General features: G+C 54.2%; 1 protein-coding gene across 6 annotated transcripts in view; it reads left to right on the top strand.

The window, feature by feature from the left end:
• Positions 1-26,186, top strand: part of SEPTIN5 (septin 5) — a 51,606-nt gene that overhangs the window by 21,428 nt on the left and 3,992 nt on the right. For 2 of the 6 annotated variants that reach the window (XM_048063827.2, XM_048063826.2), the window contains exons 2-8: positions 22,204-22,300; positions 22,681-22,767; positions 23,330-23,453; positions 23,624-23,758; positions 24,424-24,541; positions 24,887-24,988; positions 25,884-25,980. In XM_048063827.2, the coding sequence (XP_047919784.1) occupies positions 22,204-22,300; positions 22,681-22,767; positions 23,330-23,453; positions 23,624-23,758; positions 24,424-24,541; positions 24,887-24,988; positions 25,884-25,980 (760 nt within the window). Of the gene's footprint in view, positions 1-6,915; positions 7,045-17,296; positions 17,455-17,501; positions 17,586-21,800; positions 21,945-22,203; positions 22,301-22,680; positions 22,768-23,329; positions 23,454-23,623; positions 23,759-24,423; positions 24,542-24,886; positions 24,989-25,883; positions 25,981-26,186 lie in introns of those variants that run through there. The other 4 variants (XM_013173536.3, XM_013173537.3, XM_048063825.2 and 1 more) reach the window with 4 other exon arrangements.

The raw sequence follows: 26,186 nt of genomic DNA, 5'->3' as shown, positions 1-26,186 counted from the left end.
ATCGGTTCTGGGATTTGCTTGGAGATGTTTAGCCCTGGATTCTAACAAATACAGAGGTTTGATTTCGTGCTGTGCTGCAGGTCCCAAGAGCTATTCATGGCCATTAAAAGGCCGTGAGTGACTTTAGCTGTTGGCCTGCTGCGGCTTTCACTTGAGCTTGCATCGCACGGGGCGTGCCGTGGTTCTGTGAGCTTACTGACTGAGCTGAACGTTGCTTGTCTTGCCCCACTCTTCCTTCTCACCCGTGTGGCTGTTTCCATTGCTTTTGGGTTGCCTCATAGGAAAGCACAATTTAGCAAATGCAATTTTTCCTCTTCACTGCCTCAAAGTTCTTTCTAACGTTGGGTATTGCTGTGCTTTGTGTGTCCAACAACCACAGCGTTTACAGTCAAATGACTTTGTCTCCTCTAATAACTTCTTTAGTCCAGTTTCATTTCTCTGGCTTCCAGAAATCCATTATAATCACTTCAAAGGTGACATTTCCATGAACTCTGCTCTTCCAGTGCCCATTCCATTAATGTCCCCCATCTTCCATCTCCTGTACTTTACCATTCTTGTTATTTTCAGGTGAAGCCCAGGAAAAAAAAAATGAAACCAACAAAACCATTTAAAAAAAATCCATAAGGGCGAGGATTTCACAATTAGCTGTTCCTTCAGATCAGGACTGTATCAGTGAGTCACTGCTAACAGTTTTGCTGCAGGGCAAGTACAGATTATATTGATGGCTCTGATTGGATAAACTGCAAATTATAGTGGAAGTCAGGACTGAAATAGCCACAGTAATGTTATCTGGAAAGAACAGATGTTATCGAGAACCCCGATTATTCTCTGTGATTGGGCTGTGTCACTGATAGAGTGACATTAGTTATTCAGTTTGGGGTGCTAACCTTTTTTGATTGCTTTTTCACTCAATTTTGGGGAAATAAACTGTTACCTTAAGGTGGAAAGAGTTATAGGAGGAGTGGAGCAGTATGTTTCAGAATGTGTTTAATGACCCTCTTCAAGATTTAGGGCTTAGCTATCTGTCTCCTCCAGTCCAGTTCTGTGCTAAGGTTTGTCCCTAAGGCTGTGGTTTTTGATGACGAGAGAGGAAAAATGCCTTTCAAATCTGGTAGAAAATACCATTCCTGAGACTTTGTTGGGAAAATCCCAGTATTCCAGGTCTGTCCTGATCAAAGTACGTTTCCTGTTCTGGCCACGTTATTTTATACTGTGTTACCTCTGCTGAAATTTGCCAGAATGGCAGAGTTGGGTTGTAAACCCCCTGCCTCTGGGGGAAGATCATAAGAGCAGCTCTGATGTTCTTGTTCCCAGCGCTAAGCACAGTGGGGCCTTGTGGCACAGCGGCAGGGTTGTTTGGTGTGTGTATGGCGATGGCGTCTGTGAAGCCCTCTCCTGGGCCACAGCCCTGCATCTCAGTGCTATGCCCCCGCCCCGGCTGAAGCGATCCCACCCGTGGTGCCTCTGTAGGCGTATTTGGGATTAACCAGGGAGCTGACGTGTTCTTCTGGTCTGGGCTGACGTAGAGATGGAAGACAATAGGATGAAACATCAGCTTTTCCACAAAGGCCACTGTCAAATATAGTTATTTTAAAGGCAAATCTTTTAGGGAATTAGCAATAAAATACAAATCTAAGGCCAGCTTTCTGTGAACGTGGATGAAAGTGACCAAGTCCTTTGAAACTGAGAGGGGCAAGGGACCCCCGTAGTTTTACAGATGCAGCCTCAGTGAGCTGTCTGCCGCTGCTCTCCCCCTCACTGCTGTAGCTGATCTCAGCTGCTGTGTAGTGGGAGCTCTCGCCATCTCCCGTGAGCAAGCTGCTGCTGAGGAGTTTACACACCTGGTGCCAGGCTTACAGTTGCCTTTCATGTGCTGTGGTCCACGGATTAGATCCAGGAAAGGGGTTGGTGGAGGAAAATAACTAGGAAAATACTGCAGGAGGTAGGTTCCAGGCTGCTCTGAATGGTCCTTTCATCTCCGTCTGAAAAAAAAAAAAAAAAATAGTAAGAGCCATAGCTCTTGGAAAATGGCTCTGAAAGGATCAATCCCCACCCAACATATGCACAATTCCATACATCTGGAGGAGGGAAGTGTAGTTATTTTGTGTTTCTGATGTGATAACCCGTTAGTTTTCTTGTACGCTTCAGATTGCAAGCCATCTGGGGCAGGAATGGCCTTTGTACTCTGGCTCAGGGCCCTCATCATGGGGATGTGCTCCCCAGGAGCAGGTAGCTGATTGCAATCCGCTCTCCGGATGATAAATTCAGGGCTGCAGAGCTCGGCAGTGCTTTACCCTGAGGCTGAAAGCTTCTGCATCCCCTGTGCCTGTCCCTGCTTCACCTAGACTCGTCACAGCATGGAAAACTCTTGTAAGCTTTTCTGTTGCAGATCTCCTCTTACCTTTTGCAGTATTGGTAATTGAGGACATTCTTGCCTGGTTGAACTCCTCCTGTGCCCTGCTCTTTCTGGATAAGCAAATGACATCAAGGGTGGCTGGGCAAAGAGTCTGAGAGAAGTGCAGCGAAGCAGCTGTTTGCTATAGCAGGAACATCTGTACTTAGGGGGCTCCCTGCAGTTTGGGAGTAGGTGCTTTCACCTTTAAAATCCAGTTCTAAGTCTATGTGTAAACACTGAAATAGGATCTGCTCCAAAGGGAACAGTTTGTATAGTTAAATCTAAGTATTACTGGAAAAGGAAAATACAGCCTTCGTCATCTCTAACTCTGCCAGGGCACTGATGTCCTTGAGTCTGTGGAATTCCTTTGCAGAGAGGAAGCCTGGTTTGCCTGGGAAGCGAGATTTTTCTGGAATTAGGTTACTTTCTGTTGATCTTAATAGACTAACAGTTCACAGCATCCCTTCCCTAGCCTCTAGCTCTTGCTGCCCAGAATGTTCAACCGTCCATGAGCTTAGGTTTGGAAAGTACAAGGTGTGTATTTGTATATTAACCTCTTATCTGTGAGTTCCTCAAACATGGCACAGTCTGATTTTTATTAGGCTGCACTGAGCAAAGCCTTTGCTTTCAGTCTGAACGGCGTTTACCTGTATGTTGAGTGAATGTCCCCCCAAAATCCCACCAAAACAAACATATATGAAATTTCTGAATCTGAATTTAGTGCATGCCTGCTCTCACTTGCAGAATTATTCATGTACAGCTGCTTTGAAGATAAAATGACTGCCTGTTCCTGCACACAAGGAGCAGCTGAGTATTGGAAAAGTGTGAAGCTTACAGGAAGCAGGAGGTCTCTGCAAACAGTGCTGGTGTGAGTGCCTGGAGAGCTCTCCAGGGTGTCTGGGTGTAGGGTGAAAGCACAGCCCTTCCTCAATGCCTCTGAGCCCAGGATCCTTGATGGCTCGGCAGGATCCCTGGCCCAGCCAGGGTAGGCTTGGGTGCTCCTAGTGAGTCTTCCCTGCTGCTGTTAAAAGGTGGCAGAACTGGAGCCCAGGACATGATACTTCTGCACTTCTGTCTGGAGACCATGATCTTTAGGGATATGCAACAGCTGCTTTGGTGGAAGAGTGGCTCCACTCCTCTGTGGCTGAGTCAATCACACAGCAACTGAAGCTTCCTAGAGGCATTTGAGCCTCAGGAGTCCCCTTAGCCCAAATGTTTGACTTCAGGCATGTTTCTGCCTTGCACTGGTGCTCCTCAGGGCAGTGGGATTTGAAGCACGCTCGGCTCAGCTCACTGCTGATGGAGCTCTCCTGATGGGAGCCAGCAGGCAGTGCTGTGTAAAAGGGCTGCAACTGCTCATCTTCCCAACGAGGTGACCTGGCTGTTGGATATTTGCTTCCCCACTGGGTCCTCACTATGTTGATGGCTTCTGCTGGCATCTTACCAAGTTACAGATGTGAGGCTAGAATTGGCAGAAAGAAACTGGTGGGAAGGTAGCCGGGTGGGAACGTCTTGCTGCTTCCTTCACCAAAACGTGTCCATCCAACAGTGTATTTATTCCTAGTCTGTGCTGAAGAAGACCCACACGTACAGCCCAGGTCTCTGTGCCTGGAGCCAGAATTTAGAAGAGATTCCTTTCTCTGGTGTCCACCACTTCTAGAAAGGCTGAAGCCCGCAAGGGAGAAAGCTCTTGCTTTCATTATCTTCTTGGCTGGTTGATGTCCAGGGATGGACTCTGGAAGAAGTTTGGGGAACAAAGGGCTCTGTAGGAGAAGCAGTCATGCTGTACTTCTTTGGCCATTCAGCTCCAGGGATGTTGTGTGATCTAGAGAAATCAGCAAATGGTCCTGAGTTCCAGCTTTTTATCTGCTTGCAGGAAATCCTAGAAATAAGTGCCATGTGATCCACAGCTGTGCACACGACATACTGTGCCCCTTGCTTCAATCTCCATTGCACTTACTGCAGCTCCCATTACTGCATGGCAGCAAGAAGTTCCGCCCAGGGTTGCTTTAGCCAGTTGCTGCTGTGGCACACGTTCAAGACCAAGGTCTTGTGCATTTTCATGCATGGGCTGGAGTTGGTTTGGGCCTGAACAGCATATGGCTTGCAGCATCTGTATTTGCTCACAAAATGGCCCCTTCCACATTGCGGCTGCCTCTGCAACGGCAGACGGGGAATTCTGGAAGGGGCTGAGAAAACCTCGGTGCCTCCCTCTGCAGAGCAAACTCTGGGGTGAGGGGACAAAACCATGGCCTTAGAGGAAGGAGCTGTGTGACTGTGACGTATCTTGGCCGTTACTGCTTGAGGCACTGTTGGACACTGGTAAGTTTAGTGCTTCCAAGAATGAGACACTGATTCATCTGTGGTCAGTGGGTTTTTAAAATGATGCCACTAAACAGTCCCTCTGGTTTCTGCTGGCCAAGCGCGGCTGTTGCAAGGCTCTTTTCCTTAGGATGCCCCTGTGCTGCCTGGTTCCTCGTGGTGCTGGGTTCAGCACCGCCTGAGCTGGATGTGAAGTGAGAATCCTGTTGTCCCTGTGGCCAGCGTGGTGGCCCAGCTCACGTGAGTGGTGGTGTTCCAGTAGTTCACTGCAGCACTGACTGTCTGGAGGCCTACAGAAGTTTTACAGCCTGTTAGATCCTCAGCTGCTCGTGTTTCTGCCACCTCCTCTACAACTCATTTGGATCAGCCTGTGCTGTGTTCACTGCCCAGGTTCCCAGCACGGACCTGTCCTGAGATCAAGTCTGGCCATGTGTTCTCCATGGACACCGGAGAATGGGGCTGTGCTGGAGAGGCCGCAGGGCTGTGGTGTTTGTGTTCGGTGCGGATGGATTAGTTACCAGTACGGGTCACTTCAAACCACGTGCATGGGGGCAAAGAGTTGGGCTGCTGCAGGGCAGGCGCTTGAGGGTCAGCAGTTGGAGCTGGGCACAAGGTGGAGCAGTGTGGCTGAACTTTGTGGCAGCTCTAGGCTGTGATTAATCCTCAACGCTCTGCCTGGGTGGAATCTGGGGAGCTGGGGGTCAGGCATAGACCCATGCAGCTTGTGCCATGCCCTGCTGTTAACTCAGAGCAGCCCCTGCCAGGTTCCTTCTTGCAGGGGAAGGAGGGAGGGGAGGTGGTGGGTTCGGATGGCAGCTGACTGGGAGGCAGAGATTAATGAAGTGTTGAGCTCTTAATGGAGAACATGCTCTGTTGACTTGGGTTTCCCTCTCCACCCATCCCACACTTTTTATTCTGTGGCACAGTCTTTTGAGCAGCTTGAGAAAGGAAGTGATTTCAGACTGGAGGTGACCTCATCCGTCTCCAGCTTTGAGGTGGAGCAGTGTTTGGAGCCACGACCACAGCTCACATCGCTCTTTGAACATTGCAGATGAGAGACTGGGTGTCTGGGGAGAGCCCGGTGCTTCCCGCTCAGCGGAGGGCTCTTGGCATGTAGGAGGTAGGATCTTACATCCCACAGCATGCCAGCCCCCAACCCCTCCTCTCCCTGTGAGGTGCTGGCATCTCACCCCATTTGCCAGGATTTAGGGCTGCTTGGCACTGTCTGAGCTGCCCTGCTGCTTGGGGAAGGGGTGTAGCTGCACGCTGGGCTGTGGCACGGGGTGCGAGTGTGCTGGGAGGTGGGGATGGCTGTGGGGTGTTTTATCTTTCTGGAAGGAAAAGAAGACAACACAGAGTCCAAAGACAGTTGGACAAGAGGCCCAGCTAGAAATACCATGTATCAGAGCAGTTCCTGATGAAGAGCTAGGCCCTGTCCTACAGAGCACAGGGTGGGTGCAGCCAGCTGAGCGGTCACCACCAGGTCCCAGGCAGCCACTGCTTGCAGAGACTACCGGAGGATTCTCCTTCCTGACACGGTAAAGGACCCTTCTTCCTCGTGCCCTGACGTCTGCTCCTCTGAGACGGCCAGGATTTTCTCTTGCACACTTGGAGCCTAAAGTCCTTGGACCGTGCTAGTGTCCAGTGAGGCCAGCTCCACCCTGGCTGCTGGGGCTGCTCTGCCAAGCGCAGCTCTGGACTGCAGCAAGTGACCGTGTGCTCCAGGAACAGCAGCCTCTGAGCGCCGTCTCGCAGGTCATGCGGGGGAGTCCAGCCGCTTCCCCTTAAGCCTAGATGTCTTCTGGCTCAAACTCAACTGAAGAGATGCTGGGCTGTGGCAGACTGTGGCTGGGAAAACAAAAACAGTCTTGTGTCTCTGTGGCTGTGTGGCTGCAGAGGAAACTCCCTGTGGCTGGGTAGGCAGCACTGGAGGGGGATAAGTTCAGTGGAGGAATTTGCTTTTCTCTTGGCTTCATCCCAGGTGGTATCAAGACTCCTGCCTGGAGATAAATTCCCTCCCACCATTGCTGAATAGAGAGAATTTAACCCTTCTTGGGATCCAGCAAGAGACTTCCTCCTCCTCTCCTGCCCCTCTTGCACTGGGTGGGAGCAGGGGCTGGAAGCAGATCCTGCTGTGTGTCGCTGTGAGGATGGCAGCTCACAGTCTTGTTTACCTCTTTCCTGCTTGAGACTGGTCTCCGTGTCTGTGCACGATGGAGCAACCTGAAGGTGCATGGACAAGCAGGGGTTTTGCTTTAAAACACCCCCGTTGTGCCCTCCGCTCAGCATCCCGCAGCTCTGCACGTGACATGGCAGTGCAGTGGCAGGTGAGTGTGGCCGGCTGGGTGACAGAGGAGCTCTGCCGTGCCTGTGACAAGGGGTTTGGGTCAGCAGAGCCCCGAGGGAGGCTTGTGCTGCTGTCGGTGATGGAGGGCCTGCCGTGCTGGTGCTCACTGCCTGGCTGGGCTCAGGCCCTTGGCACCCCCCTGCCATCTGCGCCTCCTGTGAGCGAGCCCCAGCAGCATGCAGAGAGCAGCCATTGAGCCACGAGCCCTGCCAGCTGCCCGTGTCAGTAGGGCACAATAAAGATGGTGTGTCCGGGCGGCAGCCTGGGCTGGGCTCGTGTGTCAGGAACAAAGGAGCTTTTGTAGCAGGAGCTGCCGGCAGCGGGAGGTTTGTCGGCTCTGGAGCTGCGGTGCTAATGCAGGGCTCTGCGCCCAGCCTCCCCCGGCTCGGGGCTAACCAGCAGCCTGGTGGCACGGCCCCGCGCTCTTCCTTCGCTCTGGGTGGTCTGAGCAGCAGGTCGAGGGGGGCTCTGCCCGCTGGGCTGAGGAGCTGCAGGAGGCAGGACTGCCGGCCTCTCAGGTCGTGGTGTTCAGCAGCCAGGCTGCCCCATGCCACACATGGGGCCCTGCAGGCTGTTGCACATGGACCTGAGGCCTTCCCCTGGGGTCCTCTCCCCTGGCTGCCCTCCCATTGCTGCTTGCAGCTTCGGTGCCACGCTGGCGCATAGCTCGGCATGGCTGTGGCCACAGGAGGCACTCACCAGGGCGTTGAGAGAGAGCTGCACAGTGTGGTCAGCGGCTGGTACACAAAACCACCACAAGTGGGCTGAGAAGCCGGCGATGGGCTTGAGGCAGTAGGACAAGATCACGTTGGGAAGGATCCCCTCCGTGAAACTGCGCTGGATGCTCTGTGGCTTTGATTCTGGGTAGTTTTGTCCAGCGGTTGTGACTGCTGCGGTATCACAGCGCGCTGCTGCTGCCCGTGGTGCTCGTGCTGTGGCCTGGTGTTCCCTCCTTCCCAACCGAGGAGCGCTGTTCTCCAGGAAAGCTCTGTTCTGCTGGCTCTAAGCAAGACTGTGAAGATTTTGTTGAGAAGGAAAGGAGAGCTCAGTGCGTGCTCTGCCGTGATTGCTGCAGATACCGGCTCTTCCAAAGGGAGGAATGGCTGAGGGGAATCACAGGGCCTGGGCGGGCAGGCTGAGAGGAGCACGAGGTCTCTGCTGGCTCCAGAAAACACTGTGTGCTCAGAGAGGAAGCAGTAACCACAGGAAAAGGGTAGTTGCTGAACCCAATTTGCCAAGAATTAAGCAATCTGTTTCAGAGCATGAGATGTGTTGAGCAAGAGAACTGGTTTTCCCTCCTGAAGCAGGTGGAAACGGTAAAATGAGGAGGCAGAGTCCTCCTGCAGCTCAGCTGCCAGACAGGGCCAATCCTTCCCAGCACACAGTTTTTCTCCCTTCCCTCCTACTGATTCTGTTTTCAGAAGCAGCCCAAACATCCCTGTGCCACACGCTGCTGTTTTTATCACCACTGTTTGCTCTGTGCTCTTGTGCTGGCTGGGACTGCTGCAGCCACCACTGGCAGGTCTTGCCCCTTTTTGGGGTAGGTGGATGCCCGGTTGGCCCGAGTATACAGGAAAACGAATACGTGAAAAAGGAGTGGATAAAGATTGCTCTGCGCAGTGTGAGTCCTGCAGGACCCTGATACACAAGGAGAGAGCTATTAGCTTTGGGATCCTGGTTCATCAGCAGATCAGATTCTTTTTGGCTTTGTAGGGGGCAGACCAGGAGATGCGGGAACAGCTTGGTCAGCCCCTCCTCTGCTGCAGGACAGTGAGAGGTTCGTGCAGTTGTGCTGGCTGCTGGGAGCAAGTCCTCTGTGCCTGCAGGGAGGTGGCCTGTGGGTGGGTGTATGGCAGAGCTTGAGAGCAAAACCGAACTGGGAGGGCTGCCGTGCGTCCCAGGTGTGCCTTGGCACAGAGGGATGTATGAGGTTGCTTTGGGCAGACAGACAGACAGACTGGCTGCTCAGTCCCTGTCCGCTCAGGAGAGCGATGGCTCTCTGGAGTCCGTTGCAGCTGCTCCTGCGAGCCCGCACGTAAGTGGAAACAGATGGCGTCATCTCAGCGGTCGGCAGGAATCTCTCAGGGCTGCACAACCCCGAATGAAGTCGGGCTGGGCTGAGGCAGAACGAGGCTCCCGTGCTGACGGGACGCGCTGGCTTGCAGCTCCCCGCTGGGGTGTTCCCACCGCCGTGGTGCTGAGCTGCCCTCCCTGCGGCGGTGCTTCCCCTAGCAGGCTCGGGCAGGGTGCTCAGCTGGGTACCGCAGAGCCACCCGGACCTTGTCGGTGTCCGTCAGGCTTGGTACCTCATCCAAATGGGCATCCCGACTGTGAGCTTCAGACCTCGCATCACCTGCGTGATGGCAGGACGTGGGAAGTTCTCTCGTATCCAGCACAATCTCTGCTAAGATTCAGGCAGAGGGCCTTCTGCTCTGTCTCACTGCAAACTCAGGCTAACTCCTCATATTTTCCATAGTGGTCAGCATCTCTGGTAAGGAGAAGCAATGCTCAGCAGTCCCTGACTACTACTCTGAAGGCTGAAAGAAACTTTCTTTAAATTCTCTTTGACAGACAGCACAGTTTGATTTAGATTTTCAATGACTTGAAATTTTCTCCCATCTCCACAACGTTTAACAACGTGTAAATCTCCAGTCATGCTGCAGGGCAGAGGAGCAGTGATTTGTGCAGCAGAGGTGTATCCAAGCTTAGTGTCTGCTAGAGCAAGTTGATGGGGAAGAAGGGAACAGCAGGTGTTGGACAGCATCTCCGTGTTCCTATTTTAATTATTCTGATGGCATCGTCCCGAGCTGCAGCCTGGTAGGTTCCCCAGCCTTTGTCCACTGGCCAGAGCTGAGGAAGCCTTGGGCTGTCAATTTGACTGTCTTTGAAGTGTGGAACTAGCACAGCCATTGCTGCTTTGCAGCCCTTACCTTTTCTTCTTCTCTCATGCAGCCGACTGCCCGCCTCAGTCTGTACATCTCTGGTGGCGGGGGATCAGTGGGGAAGCTGTAAATCCCAGCAGGACAGCTCTGTTGTCCTCTGTTGGGTGGAGGTGTTGTGTCTGTGCATCTCTGCGGGTCCTGGGGATGCTTTAGCAAACATCCGGGCTTCAGGGACCAGCACTGCCTCCCAGAGAGCTGCTTGGTGGCAGGGCAGGACAGGCGTCCTGTGTGCTCAGTCAGGATCTCTGTGGATGCTTTGAGAGAGCGCAGAGAGCACTGTGCTGGTTTACCCAGGTTTCATAGGTTTCATGGTTCCTCCGTCTCTTCTTCAGCTTTTTGTTCCTGCTGTCATGTGCTATGATCCTTTCCCGAGAACGTCTCGCAGCACTGCTGACAAACAGGTGTGCCTTTCAATCCCTGCCCTAAAGCAGTGTTTTGCGCCACTGCTCATAAATCGAGGTGTGCTGCAACCCCAGTGTCGCTTATTGCTTATTCCTGCTGATTAGCTTATTGCTTCCAATTGCCAACACCATCACACTTATTTTAATCACAGTCATTTTCCGTGTCACTCAGGGAGAAGGAGCAGGGTGCAGGTGTGGGAGGGAAAGCCGCGTTTGCCAGACTGCAAAGGACAAATGCTTCTGCAATGAAATACTCCAACTGTTGCGCAGTTCGCTCTGTTGTTTATATTGAACCAAAAGAAACATCCAGGGGAGGAAGGGAGCAGAATTTCCCTCTGACTAATGTTGCTGGATCATGCAGGGCTGTGGGGAAATTGCCAGGCAGAGAAACCATCAGGAGGAAAAGGAAATGGAAAGGGAATCTAATTATCCATCTGCAAAGACAAACCTTAGTCCTGATGCAGGGCCCAGCCCGGGGCAGGCTGATGTGGGCTGCCAGGGCTGGGAAGTGGGGAGTCCTGGGGGTCCCATCGGGGATGTCTGGTGGCCAAGTGCCCGTTACAGGGAGCCGGGTGAGACCAGGTAACTGCCTTCTCCGAGGCAGTGCCCTGTGCCAGGCTCCAAGGGCTGAGCTTTGCAGCTGGGTACGACCGTGTCATGTCCTGGTGGAGCATGGGCAGAACTGCGCAGGTGTAAAGGGAGGAGGGTGAGTGCCTGGCAGCCTCTCAGCAGGCTCCTCTGGCTCAGGTGGGCTGGTGGTACAAGCCTGAGGGTGAGGGAAGGAAGGCGGAGGTCCCTGTGCCCCTCTGCCATGTCAGTGAGCGTGCACAAGAACTGTGCGTTGTTACCACGGGGTGGCTGCGCGGGACAGCGGGGGGAGGGTGGGAGGCTGGAGCCAGGGGGTCTGGGGTCTGGGGGGAGACCCACAGGAGCCCCCCTGGGAAGGGGGAGGTGCTCTTCCTCCTTTCCATGGCGCACAGCAGTCTGTCTGCCCTTGAAGGCTGCAGTGCTTTTGGGGGTGGTTGCTCTCACAGGCTGGGGCTGGCATTCCTCTTGCTGGGTGCCTTCCGCGATTGAAGGTTACTTTCAAGCACTGCCTTTTTTCCCTTAACTAATGTAATGGAATTAAAAATGATCTGGTGAGCTAAGAGTGGGCTCATTCTCCTCTCTTGTGGGCATCAGCTACTCCTAAAGTTATGTTAATTGTAGCTGGGAGACCCAGACAGGGGTTGGGAACTGGCCCAAGATAGTTGTCTTGTGTTCTCCCAATACTTTTTTGGGAGCCTGCAGTGAAGACAGCATGTTCAAGACCTTCTTGAAGAGCTGGAAGCATCCCTGAGATGGGTGTACTGGGGATGAACCAGGAGCATCCCTGCCTGGGTCCCTTTTCCAGCCTTGTTTGTCCCCTGCCTGGTTCCTGCTCGGCGTGCCGTGCTGCCCCAGCCTGGACTGCCTTCCCTGCTGATGCCCAAGGGCTGGCCCCGCTGGACCAGGCAGGAGTGTCTCATGATGCTCATGGGCTGTGACGTCCTCTCTGGTTTTGGATTCAGCCTCTTTGGTAGGCAGGCCTGATCCTCCATCCCTTAATCACGTGAGCAGACATCTCTATTTCAGTGGGACTACTCTGTGAGTAAGGATCGCAGGACTGGGACCACTGCCTACAAGTTGAAAGTGGACCTTCTGTAGGGTCCTCTCCCCAGCCTTTTGCTGTTCAAGCACATAAATGTGCATCAACAGCTTCCAAAGCTGCTGATGCTCTTGGCATTGGGATGGACAACATGAGAGCTGGAGAAGCAGTGCCCTTCCATTTCTGAGGATAAGTCACTGTTATTTTCCACCCTCTCTCTCCAGAGAGCTCCCAGCCCAGCCAATGTCTGTGCCCTGGGACGATGTGTACCTGTTTTTCTCTCAGGCGTTCTTGTTCCTGGCTTTCCAGGGCTGGCAGGGCTCTGTGCTGCCTCTCTGCTTTTCCCAGCTGTGGCTTTGAGGTGAGAGGGAGGGAATCCATGTAAGCCCGATTCATGGCTGGAGCAGGGTAGTGCTGAGGGACTGCTGCAGCCCTTCCTGCACCGCCTGGTTTCTCCTCCCGTCTGAACAGCCCAGCTTTGGAAATCCCCGTCCTTTGCTACGGTTTGGAATGCGCTCACAGCTGAAGGTGCTGCTGCCTGGGACCCTACATGAGGCAGGGCAACAAGGGCTGCAAGTCTGCTCCATAAATTGATTTCTGCCCGGCTCTGGTCAGGGGCAGCTGATGCGGGAGCTCCCTGTTCCTGCTGGCTGCAACACCGAGGGCAGCCAGTCCCCACCAGAGCTGCCTTTCTGCTGGTCGGCTTCTCCCTCGCGTGGATCGTGTCGGTACCGCACTAGGGAGGCTCTGCCTGCAAGTGGCTTTTCCTGTGCTTCTCCTGAGAGGATGGCAACGGAGCATTCATGGAAAAGTTCCAGCCAGAGACCGTGTCTGTCCAACCTCTTACATTTTACAGATTATCCTAAATGAAGAGCAGAGGAGCTGGGTGTGACAAGAGCTGTCAACTTGCTCCAGAGGGAGTCACAAGTTTAAAGAAGTGGGAGGGAATTTATGGTCCCTGGTCCTTTTTCAGAGCTGGAAGTGGAGGCACCTGGTGAGTCACACAGTGCCGCCTGGGAAGCCTGAGGTGCTTCAGGTGGGAGCAGGGAGCACAAATACCATTAAAATGCAATTTAATAGATTTCTGGAGGGATTATGTGGAAAAACAGCAGTGATCCTTCAGCGGAAATTAAAACTTGACCTGTGGAGTAGGTAAAAGAAAACACAGGAGATTTGGTTGCTGTGTTGATTGTGCTCAGGGCCCTGTATGTGCAGGAGAATAGTCCTGTGTTTTGGGGTTTCAGCAGAGCTCTGCTCGTCTGGTTTCTTGCTTTTTCCAGAGCATCAAAGGATGAAGCTCTGATGCTTCCTGTGACCACTGACTTAGAGCCTTGCTTACAAGTTCAAGGTTTAATTCATCTTCAGAGTTTAGATCAGCCAGGTGTTTTCTCTTGGGTCAGGTCAGCGGGAGCCTCAGGGTAACTGTGCTGCTCTGCTGGTGTTGGAGCAGCAGTGTAAGCCTCGTGACACCCACGAGATTTACCTATCCACAGTCAGCACCGATTTTCCATGCAGTGGGAGAGGAGAAGGCAGGAACCGAGTTGGGAGCTGGGGGCTGCTGGGGGGAAGGTGTGCGGGGCTCTGGTTGCTGTCCCTGGAGCCCAGCCAGGACGGTGTATATTTAGCCAAGGACAGAACTTCCTCTCCCCGCCTCCATTTCTGATCTGTTCTCTCCTCACCCATCCTCATGTCGTCGCTGCTCCTTGCTCGTCACACTCGCAGCGCTGAGCTCCTTGTAGCCGAGCTCTGCCCATCCCTGCCAGGCCCCGAGCGCTGCCTGGTCTGTAGTGGGCATCCCGCTTCCAGCCCCGCTTTGGGGTGCTGGGTGCCCTGCGTCTCCCTTGTTCTGCTGTGGCTCCTTGTTCCTCGTACGGGTGTGTGGTGTGGGTGTGCAGTGTGAGGGCTTGCCACACCCCCCCAGGGCTGATGTGCTGCTCCCAGGGAGGTTTTGTATTCTCCAGCCAGCTGTCCAGGGGTAAATTCTGCCTTCTGAGAGTTTATACCTAAAACCATGAATTAATGTGTTTTCTCTCCTCTTCTCAGAGACTGTCTTCAGCTCTGCAGGCCAGAAATCTCCTTTAACAAAGGGAAAAGTAGGACATCGCTCCCTCACCGCTGGTGTGCAGCCACAGCTCTTCCCACATGCTGCGTCCCCTGCCCAGGGCAGCTCCCAGGCAGCAGCCGCCCCGAGCCAAAGGAGAAACCTTGCAGAAAGCTGGGCACATGCCTTGGCTCTGCCCTGGCCCCCTTGCTGGCAGGCACGTGCTCAACGCAGCAGTAACTCCGAGAGGTCAGGCTGTGCCTGATGGCACTGGTTGGTGACTTCTTGTCTATTTTGCTGTTGCAGTGTGACAAAGAAGGGCTGGTCTGTGAGGTGGGGCTGGCTTGGTGCACCCTGCAGCTGCGTTTCCCTTGCTGCTGGTGGCAGAAGACACTTTGGTTTCGCTTTATATTTTGAAAGGGTGAAGATGTGCGTTTCCCTGCTGAGCTCCACTGCTCACAGCGTGTGAGATGTCCTCTGTGCTGTTTTTCTCTCTCAAGGGTGTTGTACATCAGGCTTCTTGTTGGAGGAGCAGGTCAGAGCTTCTACTGGGCACTTCCAGGGCCTGTGTGAAAAGGGAGGGGGGAAATGAGAAAGGGCAAAGACAAAATAAGGTTTGGCCTGGCCATCTTTGGAGGTTTGCACATGGACCAACCTAAGTCAATGACTGGGTGTGCCCTGCAGCACGTCTGTGTGGCACAAGCCTGTCCTTGGCTCATCGCTTCTGCTTTGGTGACTCTGGGTGGAAGAGGTGCCAAGACGAGCATCTCCAGGAGGGGCAGAGGAGGCTGAGTCTGGGAGCCATCAGCCCTCCTTCAGTGCTTTGAAAGCCGTAGCGCTGGCCATGCAGTGCTCTCTGTAGCAAAGTCCTTCCCTTCTGGGCTTCTTTTCCGATCTGCTCTCTCCATTCCCAGGCGTGGCCTCCTGGCTGGAATTCCTCCCTGGCTGCCAGTCCCGAGAGCCGTGTGTGATGTGAGAGCTCAAGGCGCTCAGGAGACAGAAGCTCCTTGTTCCTGGCTGCACTGTCAGCACGGTTCCTGGGGCCATGAACAACACTGTGGTTTTGTCGCAACCAAATCATTGTTGATTTCATCCGTGATCCCAGCTCAGAAGAATGCTCCCTTTGGGTGCAGTGGGATGGTGAGGACACAGCGTGCCTCCCTGTGCCCAGGCAGATGCTTGTGGTTGGTGGCCGTGTGGCCTGCGGTCTTCAGACAAGGGTTTTTCAAGCCATGAGAATTCGTGGAGGTTGGAGAGGGTTTGGTTGCAGCTATTGTGGTTTATGGGGTGGAAGGACTGGTGGAACCTCTGTGTTATTGCAAGTAAGTTCAGATTTGTTTCTTGTGCATCCCCAAGCCGTTGCTCTCGCTGCCTGGTACAGACAGAGTGACACCTTCAGTGCTCCTCAGTCATATACAAGCTGCAGACTGTGGTGGTGGAGTCCTCCAGGAAGCAGGAATCAGATATTGTGAATCTTGAAGGGGGAAAAAAAGTGTCATGAGTGTGGCTTGACCTACTGTTGAGCTGGGAGGACATTGCAAGTGTTATCTACCCCCTGAAAATGGACACAACCTCAGAGTAGTGGAAGAGCTGCCATAAAGGGGCAAGGCAAAATGCCTTGTTCCGAGAAGTGGCAACTCTTGCCACACCTGGATCTCAGTCCAGACCTGCTTGGCCACTACACTCAGAAATGACTGGGAACAAACTCCAGTGAGCAGAACTTAAGGATGCTACCGGTAGGGCAAGGTTGTTTGGAAAAGGGCTTGGTGCATGTGATATCACAGCTGCCACAGGGAGGGAGTTTTCCTCTCTGGGATTGTTTCCCAGTTCTCCCTCTTATATTTCTCAGCCTCTAGAACCTCGTGCCTGCAACTCCTCACCTTTCCTCAGCTTGCAGGATGGTAGTGTAGGTAAAACATCGTTCTTTTTCTGTGTCCAGTCTCCCCCCAGTACGGTGTGTGCAGAAGCCCAGCTTCTAAGACCTTTCTACTCTTGCAGCTGCTCCCAGACTCCAGGCCACTGGAGATCTCCTGGTATCTCTGTACCTTGCGGCAGAACCTCCTATCAGCCGCGTGGGGTGTGCAGCTGGGGCCCTGGGTTGCAGCCTGAGGCTGAGCAGGGAAGCCCCACTGATCCCGTGCTCTCTACAGTTGCTGCTGGAAACCTGCGGCTCCCAGAAAAGCAGCGGGAGCTGGGGCTGGGAGAGAGGCAGGAGTGTAGCGGGGAGCCAGCATCCTGCCCTGTTTGTGGGCAGAAAGCTGCTCAGGAACCCGTGTGTCAAGTTGCAGGTTCCTCCAGCACCACCAGTGTTGCCATCTCGTGTGGCTCTATTATGAGTGCCATGAGATTAACCCCCAGATTCTGGGATCATGTGATTATATGAGATTAAAACTGTTTGTTTCAAATAAATTCATGTTCAGTTTCTATGGCTGCATAGAAGAGCTGAAGTGCAGGACTTATATGTGGGTTCAGATCCTAAACTTGAAGCTTAAATGATTTTTCTGTGAATACTAAGCTGTTACTAGGCTGGCTACTTGTGCTTAACAAACGCACAGATACTTCTTTTTTTTTTTTTGAATTTTCTCCAAAGCTGGAACAGTTGCTATAAGGTGCAGAACACACCAGCTGCCTGTTACACGTGGATTCAGAGGTGAAGCTCCAATAGTGCCTGGACTGGACGATAGAGAGGGACCGGCACTGTGTGGAGGGGGACCCATGTCCACCAGGATGGGGGTCAGGGGGTTAAGTCTGGAGTCAGATTTTTGGGAATTTTCTGGACCCCTTAGTCTTCCATACACATAGCCAGAAGCGGCACATTTTTGCCAAGAGCAGTTTCCTTGCAGCAAACCTTTGCCTTGACTGTACCAGGACGTCCAAGAAACCCTCCGGCTGACCCGAGGAGTCAGACTCGGAGCTGGGACAGCAGCTGGTACGTGCAAAACCTCTCCGCGGGAGGCTGGCAGAGCGAGAGGCATTGGCTCTGGCCTGCAGCCGTAGTGGCTTTTGTCCTGTCCTCGCTGGCAGGCTCCTCCCGCAGCACAGGCAGAGGCAGGAAATCCCGGGCAGCTGCCGTGGGAGCCCGCTTGCCTCTTCTCTCCTCTCCTCTCCTCCGCTCGCCTCTGCTCCTCGCCTCACGGGCCGCCGAGGCGAGCCGAGCCAGCCCTGCGTGTGTGTGCATGCGTGGGCGGGGGGGCTGCCGCATGGATTTAGCGAAGGCTGGGAGGGAACACATGGGTTGGGTTTTTTTTTTCTTGGCCTGCGGTGGCTGTCCGTCCTGCCGGCCGCGGTTATGGATTCGATCATTATTCAGGAGCGGTTAGTGGAGAGGCTGCTTTCCCCCCGGACGCAGGCACAGCGAAGCCACCCAGCCAAGCTGAAGGTACGGGGATGTATTTATAGCGCCCTGCGAGCCAGGGAGCAGCGGGGACAGGCGGGGGGAGGATGGTGCCCGAGCAGACGTGTGCGGCACAAGATGAGACCTCTGAGGAGCAGAGGAGCAGAAGGAAGCCGGTAAGGGGGAGATGGCCGGGGACAGAAGGACCCTGCGGGCAACTCCGGGAGGGGAGCAGCCCCACGGGCGCAGGGCAGAGGAGCAGGCTGGACAGCTGGGAGATGCGTGCCATATTTCTGGGCGGTTGTCTCACACAGCGATTCCCTGCTCTGAATGGCGTGTGTGCGCTTGGGGGGGCTCGGGGCACGAGCTAGCGCTGTGCGTGTGCCCCAAAGCAGCCTGGTTTGCGTTATGTTAAAGCCGTGCTTTGCTAGCCAGTTTTCTTCCTGCCGCACCGAACGCTGGTGGGCGGGTGGTTTGGCTAATGCTCCGTACTCAGCCCCGGGCCTGAGGAGGCAGATGTACATGGGGGATCCCCTGGGGGCTGTTTGTGTCATTAATTTATGCAGCTTTCCGATAATGAAAGGATGCAAAGGTCTGCCCCTCCTCTGGGAATGGGCCCTGCTGGTTTGTGCAGATGCGGATGTGGCGGCCGTGCCTGGCCGGAGGGGAACGGCTGGAGGAAGGGCGGCCAGGAGAGAGCTGGGCGGCTTGTGCTGTAACGGGCACAGGGCCCCGAGGCGGGGAACTGCAGCCCCCCAAAGTGCTGTGGCTGGCAGCACAGTGGCATCATGCTCTGTAGTGTTCAGAGGAAGGGTCTGAATAGAATATTTGGGGCCTTGGTGGGGGCAGGTTCATCAGGACCCCATCACAAGCTTTACCATTTCTGGGGTTTGCTCCAGAGATAGGGTAGGGGCCATTCTTCAGATTTTCTGTAATCCTATGGTGTTTAATTTTAGCACTTTTGAATGCACTCTGCAAGCCTCATTTATCCCCAGTGGGCAAAGTCACATGAGATCTGGATCGCTTTGAGCAGCACATCCACAAGGGAGATGAGGAAAGAATCAGGGGCGATGGAGTCCTTGCTGCCTTCCTGCCTTTCTCCGTGGTAGTGCAGACAGCCCCCAAAACACCTCGGTCATGGGGATCTGTAGACCAGATAGGAACAGGACCTGAACCCACCGGTGCTTTGTTCCTTGGCTTGACCTCACTGTGTGCCAGGGAGCCTCAGCGCCTCGGTGGGGTGGTGGAGGATGTGAGGACACGGCGTGTCACTGTGATGTTCAGCAAACCGTAGTGCGTGTGCTGAGGGAGGGCACAGATGTGTTTTGCTTGGCTTGGGAAGCTTTGGTTTGTAACAGGGCCCCAGAGGTCAGCCACGTTTTTGGTGGCCTCTGCTGCGGTGTGCGGGACACGTTCCCAGGCACGGGAACAAAGGCAGCATGAGGAGGGGGTGCTGGGGAGAGGGGCTCCGTGGAGCAGAGCACTGCTGGCGGGGCTGCTTCCTGACAGCTGGGGCTGGCGAGGGAAGCACAGCTCCGTGCCCAGCTGTCCTGGCCCCTGTCAGCCTGATGGGAGCTGCTCACGGGGGTCAGGAGCATGAGGAGGGCGCTGTGATGCCTCTAGGAGGCCCCTCAGTCAAAGTCTGCCATCTGATTAATGGATTTCAGCTTTTCACTACGCAGAAAGCCACCTGCCTTCTTCCACCAGCCCTCCCCATCCCCCTTTGCCCCCTTCAGGGCTCTGCATCCTGAGCACAGTTGCTCTGCAGCCAGCAGCCATGCTGTGCACTAACGAAGGTGGTGAGTGGCGCAGAGCCTTGAGGAAGGCAGGCACCGGGCTCAGGAGGGTACCTGGGCTCCTTACACACCACGTTGATCTTGGCACGCTAGTGAAGGTGGCTGTAACCCAGGTGAGTGTGCCTGTTACAGGTGCCCGACACGGCCAGGGTGGGAGCACACGCTGGGTGCCTCAAAGCCAGGGAAGAACCATGGGACAGGCTGACCGCAGTGCAGGTGCCGAGCTGTTGTTCCCAAGAGGATGGCTGTTAAAGGAGGCGATCACCCCTCTGTTGGCCCTGCATCTCTGGCCTTCCCCTTCACAGACACGCTGGCTGCCACCGGGCCTCCACAGTGTGTCTGTGGCTGGTTGGAGGGGGGCATGGCCAGGGACAGGGCTCTTCCCCTCACACTTCTGGCTGCCTTCCCCTGTGAGAGGGAAGCCCTTCCCTTGACCTTGCGCTCAGCACTGCTCTGTCTTATTCCAAGGGAAATGACCGCATGAGCCATGGGAAAAGGGCAGCATCCTGCACCAGCTGGGATTTGCTCACTTCTCGCGAACTGTCCTGACTCCACTGAGCTATGGGGAAGTAACTGGAGCTACAATAAATGCCCATTTTCTTGGTTGGGCTGAACAGAAACAAGAGATCAGGTTCAGCCAGTTGCACTTGGCTGAAGTAAGCAGGGTTGCACCAGAGCTCAGCTTCCCAGTATCTCCATTGTCAGCCTTTAGTCATCTAGCTTAAAAAGCAAAGAAACAGAAACACACCCCAAGCCTCAGCCACGGTTTTATTGTGTCTGCCTATTGCTGTTTGGCATGTAAAGTCACTGCAGTGAGCAGGTAATCGTTGCCTTTCCAAAGTCTGATAAAGGTTGGTGCAGGTCTCTTTCGTGCTCCTGAAGCAAAGCTTGGCTGCACGAGAAGCACAAAGGGCAGGACGCTGCATATCTGTGCCGCTCGCTGCTCCATGCGCTGTGAGGCATGGGCTGTTACTTGTGCGCCTTGGTTGTATTTGTGATTGTGTTTCACCAGGAACCAGAGCAGCCAGAAAGGATGGAAGGGGGCCGTTTTATCTTCTTGTCTTGATCTTGCGGTGAACACGTTTCTCTCCGTGCCTTGCACACCTTGTGTCTTCCCTTTGCAGAGCCTTTTGGGTGGCCGTGCAGTGTCTCCAGGCAGACATTGCTTTCCTGTAAGTGGCTGCCGTCACTTTTCATCCTGGGGCCTCACTGCTCGCTGTACTGCTGCTGTGGGATGCCAGTGCTTTTTAACTCAGCCCTTAGAGCTGTCAGGAGAGTGCTTTGGACACTCTGTAATTCTCTAATTTATTTGTGCTGTTCCTTCTTGCCTTTCTGAACTGTGGGGTGGTAAAGCAGCATTGCCACATTAACATGGAGGTGAGGTGAAGACCAGAACCCACAGTCCCTCTGTCAGGGCAAAAGAAACCAATTCTGAGACCCAAACCAAAGGTGAATTTCTAGAAGGCAGTGACAGTGTCCGTCGGCCTGAGTGCACCATGAGAGGTGAGAGCCAGCACTGCCGTAAGCTCGACACACAGGGCAGTGACTTGTGTGAGTGCGTGCCCAGGAATGGAGCCAGTTAACCTTGGGAACAGAGACCTTCCCCACCGTGCCTGGAGAACCAGTGCCAGAGAGCCGCAGGGAGGCCGGCTTGATGGTGTGTGACCAGTTGGGAGCCAGGGCTGGTTCGGAGGAACTCCTGGCTCCGTAGATTTGCCTGCGGTGTGAATCCCAGGGGTGTACTTATTCTAAGTGATGTTGAAATGCAGAGTCTGTGATGTCTTTAGCTCAGGTGTTTGGGTCTAGCTTGGAAAGCCTGTAAGAAGGGAGGTGTTTGCCAGGGTCTCTGTCCACCCTTCAGCTTCGATGGGCCCTGGGGAGGGGAACACGCTGCTGCGGGGGGAGCGGGCTGCGAAAGCCCAGGGGTGCTCAGGTGGAGCTGGCTGGCTGGAGCCATGCAGCCCGCAGGTACCTGCAGCCACCCGGGCTGTGAGTGGAGGACTGCGTGCTGAGCCCAGCGTGGGGAGTAGCTGGAGCAGGTCTGTGGACCCCGTAGACGAGCCGTGTTCACCTTTGGGGTGCACCCCGGGACGCGGCGCAGGCTGGGTGTTTGCTGGTGGCTGCAGGATGCGTGCTGTGTGCTTGGGAAGTGCCGCTGGACGTGCTGCTCTCTGCGTGCGTGTGGTGCACTTGTACGGGGCCCACAGCGGGCCTCGGGGTGGCTGCGGCTTTTTTGTGGTGAGAGAGTGCTGAGTGACAGGAAGCGGGGTCTGGGCGTTGGTAGGGCAGTATGTAATCCTCCAGTAATACTGTGTGTAATACTGTCACCAAAAGCACCTTATCTAGGCAGAGATACTGCGCATCTTCCCCCATGCCATGCTCCTTGAACTTTCGTCTCTTCAGAAATAACACCAGAGATTATGCAGGATTTCCTCTTACTCAGCCAGGAGTGGCTGTGACACAGCAAGAAATAATCCCCTCCCAGGTCACGCAGAAGCCAAGCCACCGTGCCTTCATCTGGCCATGGCTCAGGACACCTCGAGCCCCTCTTGCTAATTACACAGAGCCCTCCGCTGCGTGCTGCACGCCTCTGCTGGGAGAGGTGCAAGAATGGCTCTGAAAGACCTGGGGAGCGGTGACTGTGCAGAAGCAGCAAAGAGTTATGAGATACATTCGTCAGCAGCAGCCCCAGATCTGCTCTGTGGTGGGGAGGCAGGCTGTGCCTGGTCCCGTGTGCGGGTGAGAGCAGCTAATCCTGGCAGTGGTTGCGCGGAGGTGGCTCTCGGTGCCACCAGGCACCTGCAGGAAGGGCAGGAGTCCCTGAGCCTTGTCCCTGAGTCCCACACTGCTGCTGGGGCAGGGACCCGTCCTTCCTCCACCCCTTGGCTCTGCCTCAGGGCTTTTTGAATCATTTGAATCCTATCCCCTGTTGCTTTGTGATGCTCAAGCAGGAGTGGTGGCACACCCTGACCTTCTCCTGCCCGCCTCTGCCCTGCAGGACCATGAGAAGCAGTACGTGGGCTTTGCCACTCTGCCGAACCAGGTCCACCGGAAATCTGTGAAGAAAGGTTTCGACTTCACCCTGATGGTTGCAGGTGAGGCTGCTGTGGATGGAGGAGGCTGGGCCGCATGGTGGGTGTGTGGAGGGGGACCACCCTGACCACTTGTAGCCCTCTCAAGTGAGCACTGAGCTTCTCCATCAGAGCGGTTGGGTGGGTGGTGAAGGCAGGACCAGCCAGGAAATGAGCGAGAGGAAGGGAAGGGAGGATGATTTTATACAAGGATTGAGATTTCTTGCAGCAAAAGGCCTCCCACTGCTGGAAAAACGTAATGCCCATAAACAGCTCCAGACAGCTCATATCTCTCACTTCCTCTGGCTCAGGATTCAAAGCCTTGTTCAGAGTTTCATTTGTAAGTCAATTAGTGGGTCATGTTGTTTGCTTTTCCCTCCTCCCCTTTGCACTCTGTCAATTAGGAGAGTCGGGTCTGGGCAAATCCACGCTCGTGAACAGCCTGTTCCTGACGGATCTCTACAAAGACAGAAAGCTCCTCAATGCAGAGGGTAAGTTGGGGTAAAGGGGGTCAAATGGGTTCTTGTATCCCCAAGTCTGTACCGTCCTAAGGACCAGTCCTTTGGCTCCTTGATTCAGCAGCAACTACAGCCTGGCTGGATCCCAGCCCTGGTTTTTGTTGCTCTGCTCTCGTTTACTGGCTGCAGGGACACTAGGATCCAAGCAAGAAGGGTTTGGCTGTAGGGTTCTTCTGCCCTATGAAGGGGAGGTGAGGCTGTAGAGCAGCACTAACCCTTTGGGTTGAGAAGTTGAGATTTGTCTTTTGTTCTTGGGTGCTAGTGTGTGGTAGGGATTCCCTTTCCCAAGTGACTGGACATGTTCAGAACAGCTGGGCTACAAGCAGTTTGAAAGTTTGTGTGCCTTCTCAGAGGTCTGTCCGCCTGCTGCTGGTCTCCCTCACCACCCCTGACGCTTCTCAGAGGATGGTCGAGGTTTTTTGAAACCTATGTTACTCCCTGTGCTGAGTGATAAGCGGGGAGCATCTCATCATGGGTGTGAGTTGGGATCCCCACCATTAATGGCTGGCCTTAACTCATGTATTCCTGTTCAAAGAGAGAATCAACCAGACAGTGGAGATTGTCAAGCATACAGTGGACATTGAGGAGAAGGGCGTCAAGCTGAAGCTGACCATAGTGGACACACCAGGCTTTGGAGATGCTGTTAACAACACTGAGTGGTGAGCAGGCCAGTGCTGCCTTCCTCTTAGTCCTTGGCCACATCTGTTTTCTGTGGCTGCTTCACAGGAAGGGGTTTGGCAGTGGGGACGGGATGCTGCTGCATCATAGTCCCTGGAGACAGTGTCCTGTTACACACATGCTTTGGTTTTGATTGAGTTCTCGTTCCCAGCTGGAAGCCCATCACTGACTACATCGACCAGCAGTTTGAACAGTATTTCCGTGATGAGAGCGGCCTGAACAGGAAGAACATCCAGGACAACCGAGTGCATTGCTGCCTCTACTTCATCTCGCCCTTTGGGCATGGGTGAGACACCCCGCTCTGGGATGGGGTATGACTCAGGCTGGGGGGAAGACCCTTGTGCCCCAGGATTGCCTCGTAGTGTGTTGTGTCCAGTGTCCAGGCTGTTGACACAGGTGAAGAGCCATCCAGCTGCTCCCCTTGTTGGGTCCTACACAGCCTCCCTCCTCGCTGACATGACAGGCTGCCCGTGATCAGGCAGAGTTGATCAAAAACAGGCCACAGGCCTGAGAGAGAAATCAGGAGAAGCAGTGCCACGCAGACTTGTATCTTCCTATCTACCTAAGCCTGACTGATGGGTAGGAAAGGGAGTTTTAAGCTGCCTTCAGTCCCTGCCAGACCTTGCTGGCTTGTGTCCCAGCCTAGCCTGGAGCAGCCGTGCTGGCTCCCTGCAGCACGGGGCAGCCAGGAGGAGGTCTGTGGCTGTGGCCTGGGCAATATTTGTTCTGTAAGGTGAATGCTCAGCCTGTGTCTGCATGACGTGTTTCAGCATCTAAAATCTGAGACGGCTTTCCTGAAGATGCAGCCCTAGCTGAGGGCTGCCCCAGACTCTTGTGACAGTGCTGTCCTTCTCCCTTCTTGCTGGGGCTGATGGGTGAAGTGGGAGAGGCTGGAGGGGGAGCTGCCCGTTGTGTCCTTGCTAACCACATTCCTCCTCATCCCTGCTGCAGGCTGAGGCCTGTGGATGTCGAGTTCATGAAGGCTCTGCATGAGAAGGTCAACATCGTGCCGCTCATTGCCAAAGCTGACTGCCTGATCCCCTCTGAGATCCGGAAACTAAAAGAGAGGGTGAGATGGTGTTTCTCTACAGGGGCATACCTGGAATGGTGGCAGGGATATGCTGAGGAAGGAGAAAAGCAGTATACCTGCAAAAAAAAAAAAGTGTGTGTGTACGTATATATTTATAGTGTATGCGTGCGTGTGTATATATATACATATATATATATATATATATACATGTAGTACCTGCAGATCTAATTGCAGCAGTGCTATGTGATACCTGTGAGAAGGGAAGTGGTGTCTGCATAGAAGCCAGCTCTACAGGAAACATGGCAGTACAAACAGGGAATAGACTCAGCATTTCTGTGTTGTTCAGTGCTGCATTTTTTTTGTTCTTGTCTTGCATGGACGCAGATCCGGGAAGAGATTGACAAATTTGGCATTAAAGTATATCAGTTTCCTGAGTGTGACTCTGATGAAGATGAGGAGTTCAAGCAGCAAGATAGAGAGCTGAAGGTAAGGAATCAGTTCATCCAGGGACTGCAGAGTCTGGCTCTTGGGTACACTGGTTGCTCTGGAAGGAGCCAGAGCTGCCCTGTGTGTGCCAAAGTCCTGTGCTGTGCTGCCAATACGCAGGAGGCAACCTATATTGGCTCACGTGGTAGGTGGCCTGGAGAAGAGGGCTGATGTCCTTGCTGGTGCCATGAAGTGCAGCATAAAGACACGGGACTTCAGGTGTCCTACCAGGCAATGTCAGTCTTTCCTTGGTCTACCCCAGCCTGTATAAGGTGGAGGCTGGGTTGTTTGACACTTGTAAGCACCTATTTCTGAGCGAAGCCATCAGCAACTAAGAACAGTTTGTGGGTGAGGAGGCCTCATCCCCACTCTGATACATCAGTTGTGTGGGGGAGACAGCAGGATCACCCAGACCCGGCTGGAGGCCCCAGCAGCCCAGGCCTGACCCTTTCCTAAGCTGAGTGTGTGCGTGCAGTATGGCCTTGTTTTTCCTGCCAGATAAAGGCCATGGGCTCTGAGCAGAGAGGAGCACAGCCTGTACTTCCTTGCCTGGATGAGCTCTTGACCTCCATTGTCCCACTTGTTTGATGTCCCAGCCTCTCTGCTCTGACTTCCTTGTAGTGTTTCCCCACAAAAAAGAGATGCAGGCACCTGCAGAGACAGTGTTCCTCATGACAGCTGAGAATGTCAGGCTGGGAATCAAGCTGCCTTCAGATCCTAGTGCCTGAGGCTTTTCTCTATAATCGTGTTGTGCTGTCTCATGCTGTGGGATGTGCGGATATCCCCGTGCCTTTCCTATCAGTGTCTTCATCCTCCTGTTCTGCTCTGCCTGAGCTCAGCCCTCGGAGGAGGGATGTGTGGGCAGCCACAGGCTCAGCGATGCCTCTCGTTCCAGGAGAGTGCTCCCTTTGCTGTCATTGGCAGTAACACAGTGGTGGAGGCAAAAGGCCAGCGAGTCCGTGGACGGCTGTACCCGTGGGGCATTGTGGAAGGTAAGCACAGTGCCTCTGGTCCTGGCACTGAGCACAGGGCAGGGAGGGACGGGCAAGGACAGAGGTGGGCACGTACAGCAGGGACTGCAGTGGGGAGTTCACCTCTGCGCAGCCTTGACCAACTGTTGACTAACTGTGCGACCTTTGGCACGTGGCAGGGGACAAGGTAGGGTACAGAGAGGTGCTGAGAGCTGCCTGCTCTGTTG

Source organism: Anser cygnoides, chromosome 17 (assembly GCF_040182565.1).
Source record: "Anser cygnoides isolate HZ-2024a breed goose chromosome 17, Taihu_goose_T2T_genome, whole genome shotgun sequence".
NCBI classification, from domain to species: Eukaryota; Metazoa; Chordata; class Aves; order Anseriformes; family Anatidae; genus Anser; species Anser cygnoides.
The sequence above is the reverse complement of the archived record's forward strand: the minus strand, read 5'-3'. Positions and strand labels throughout refer to the sequence as shown.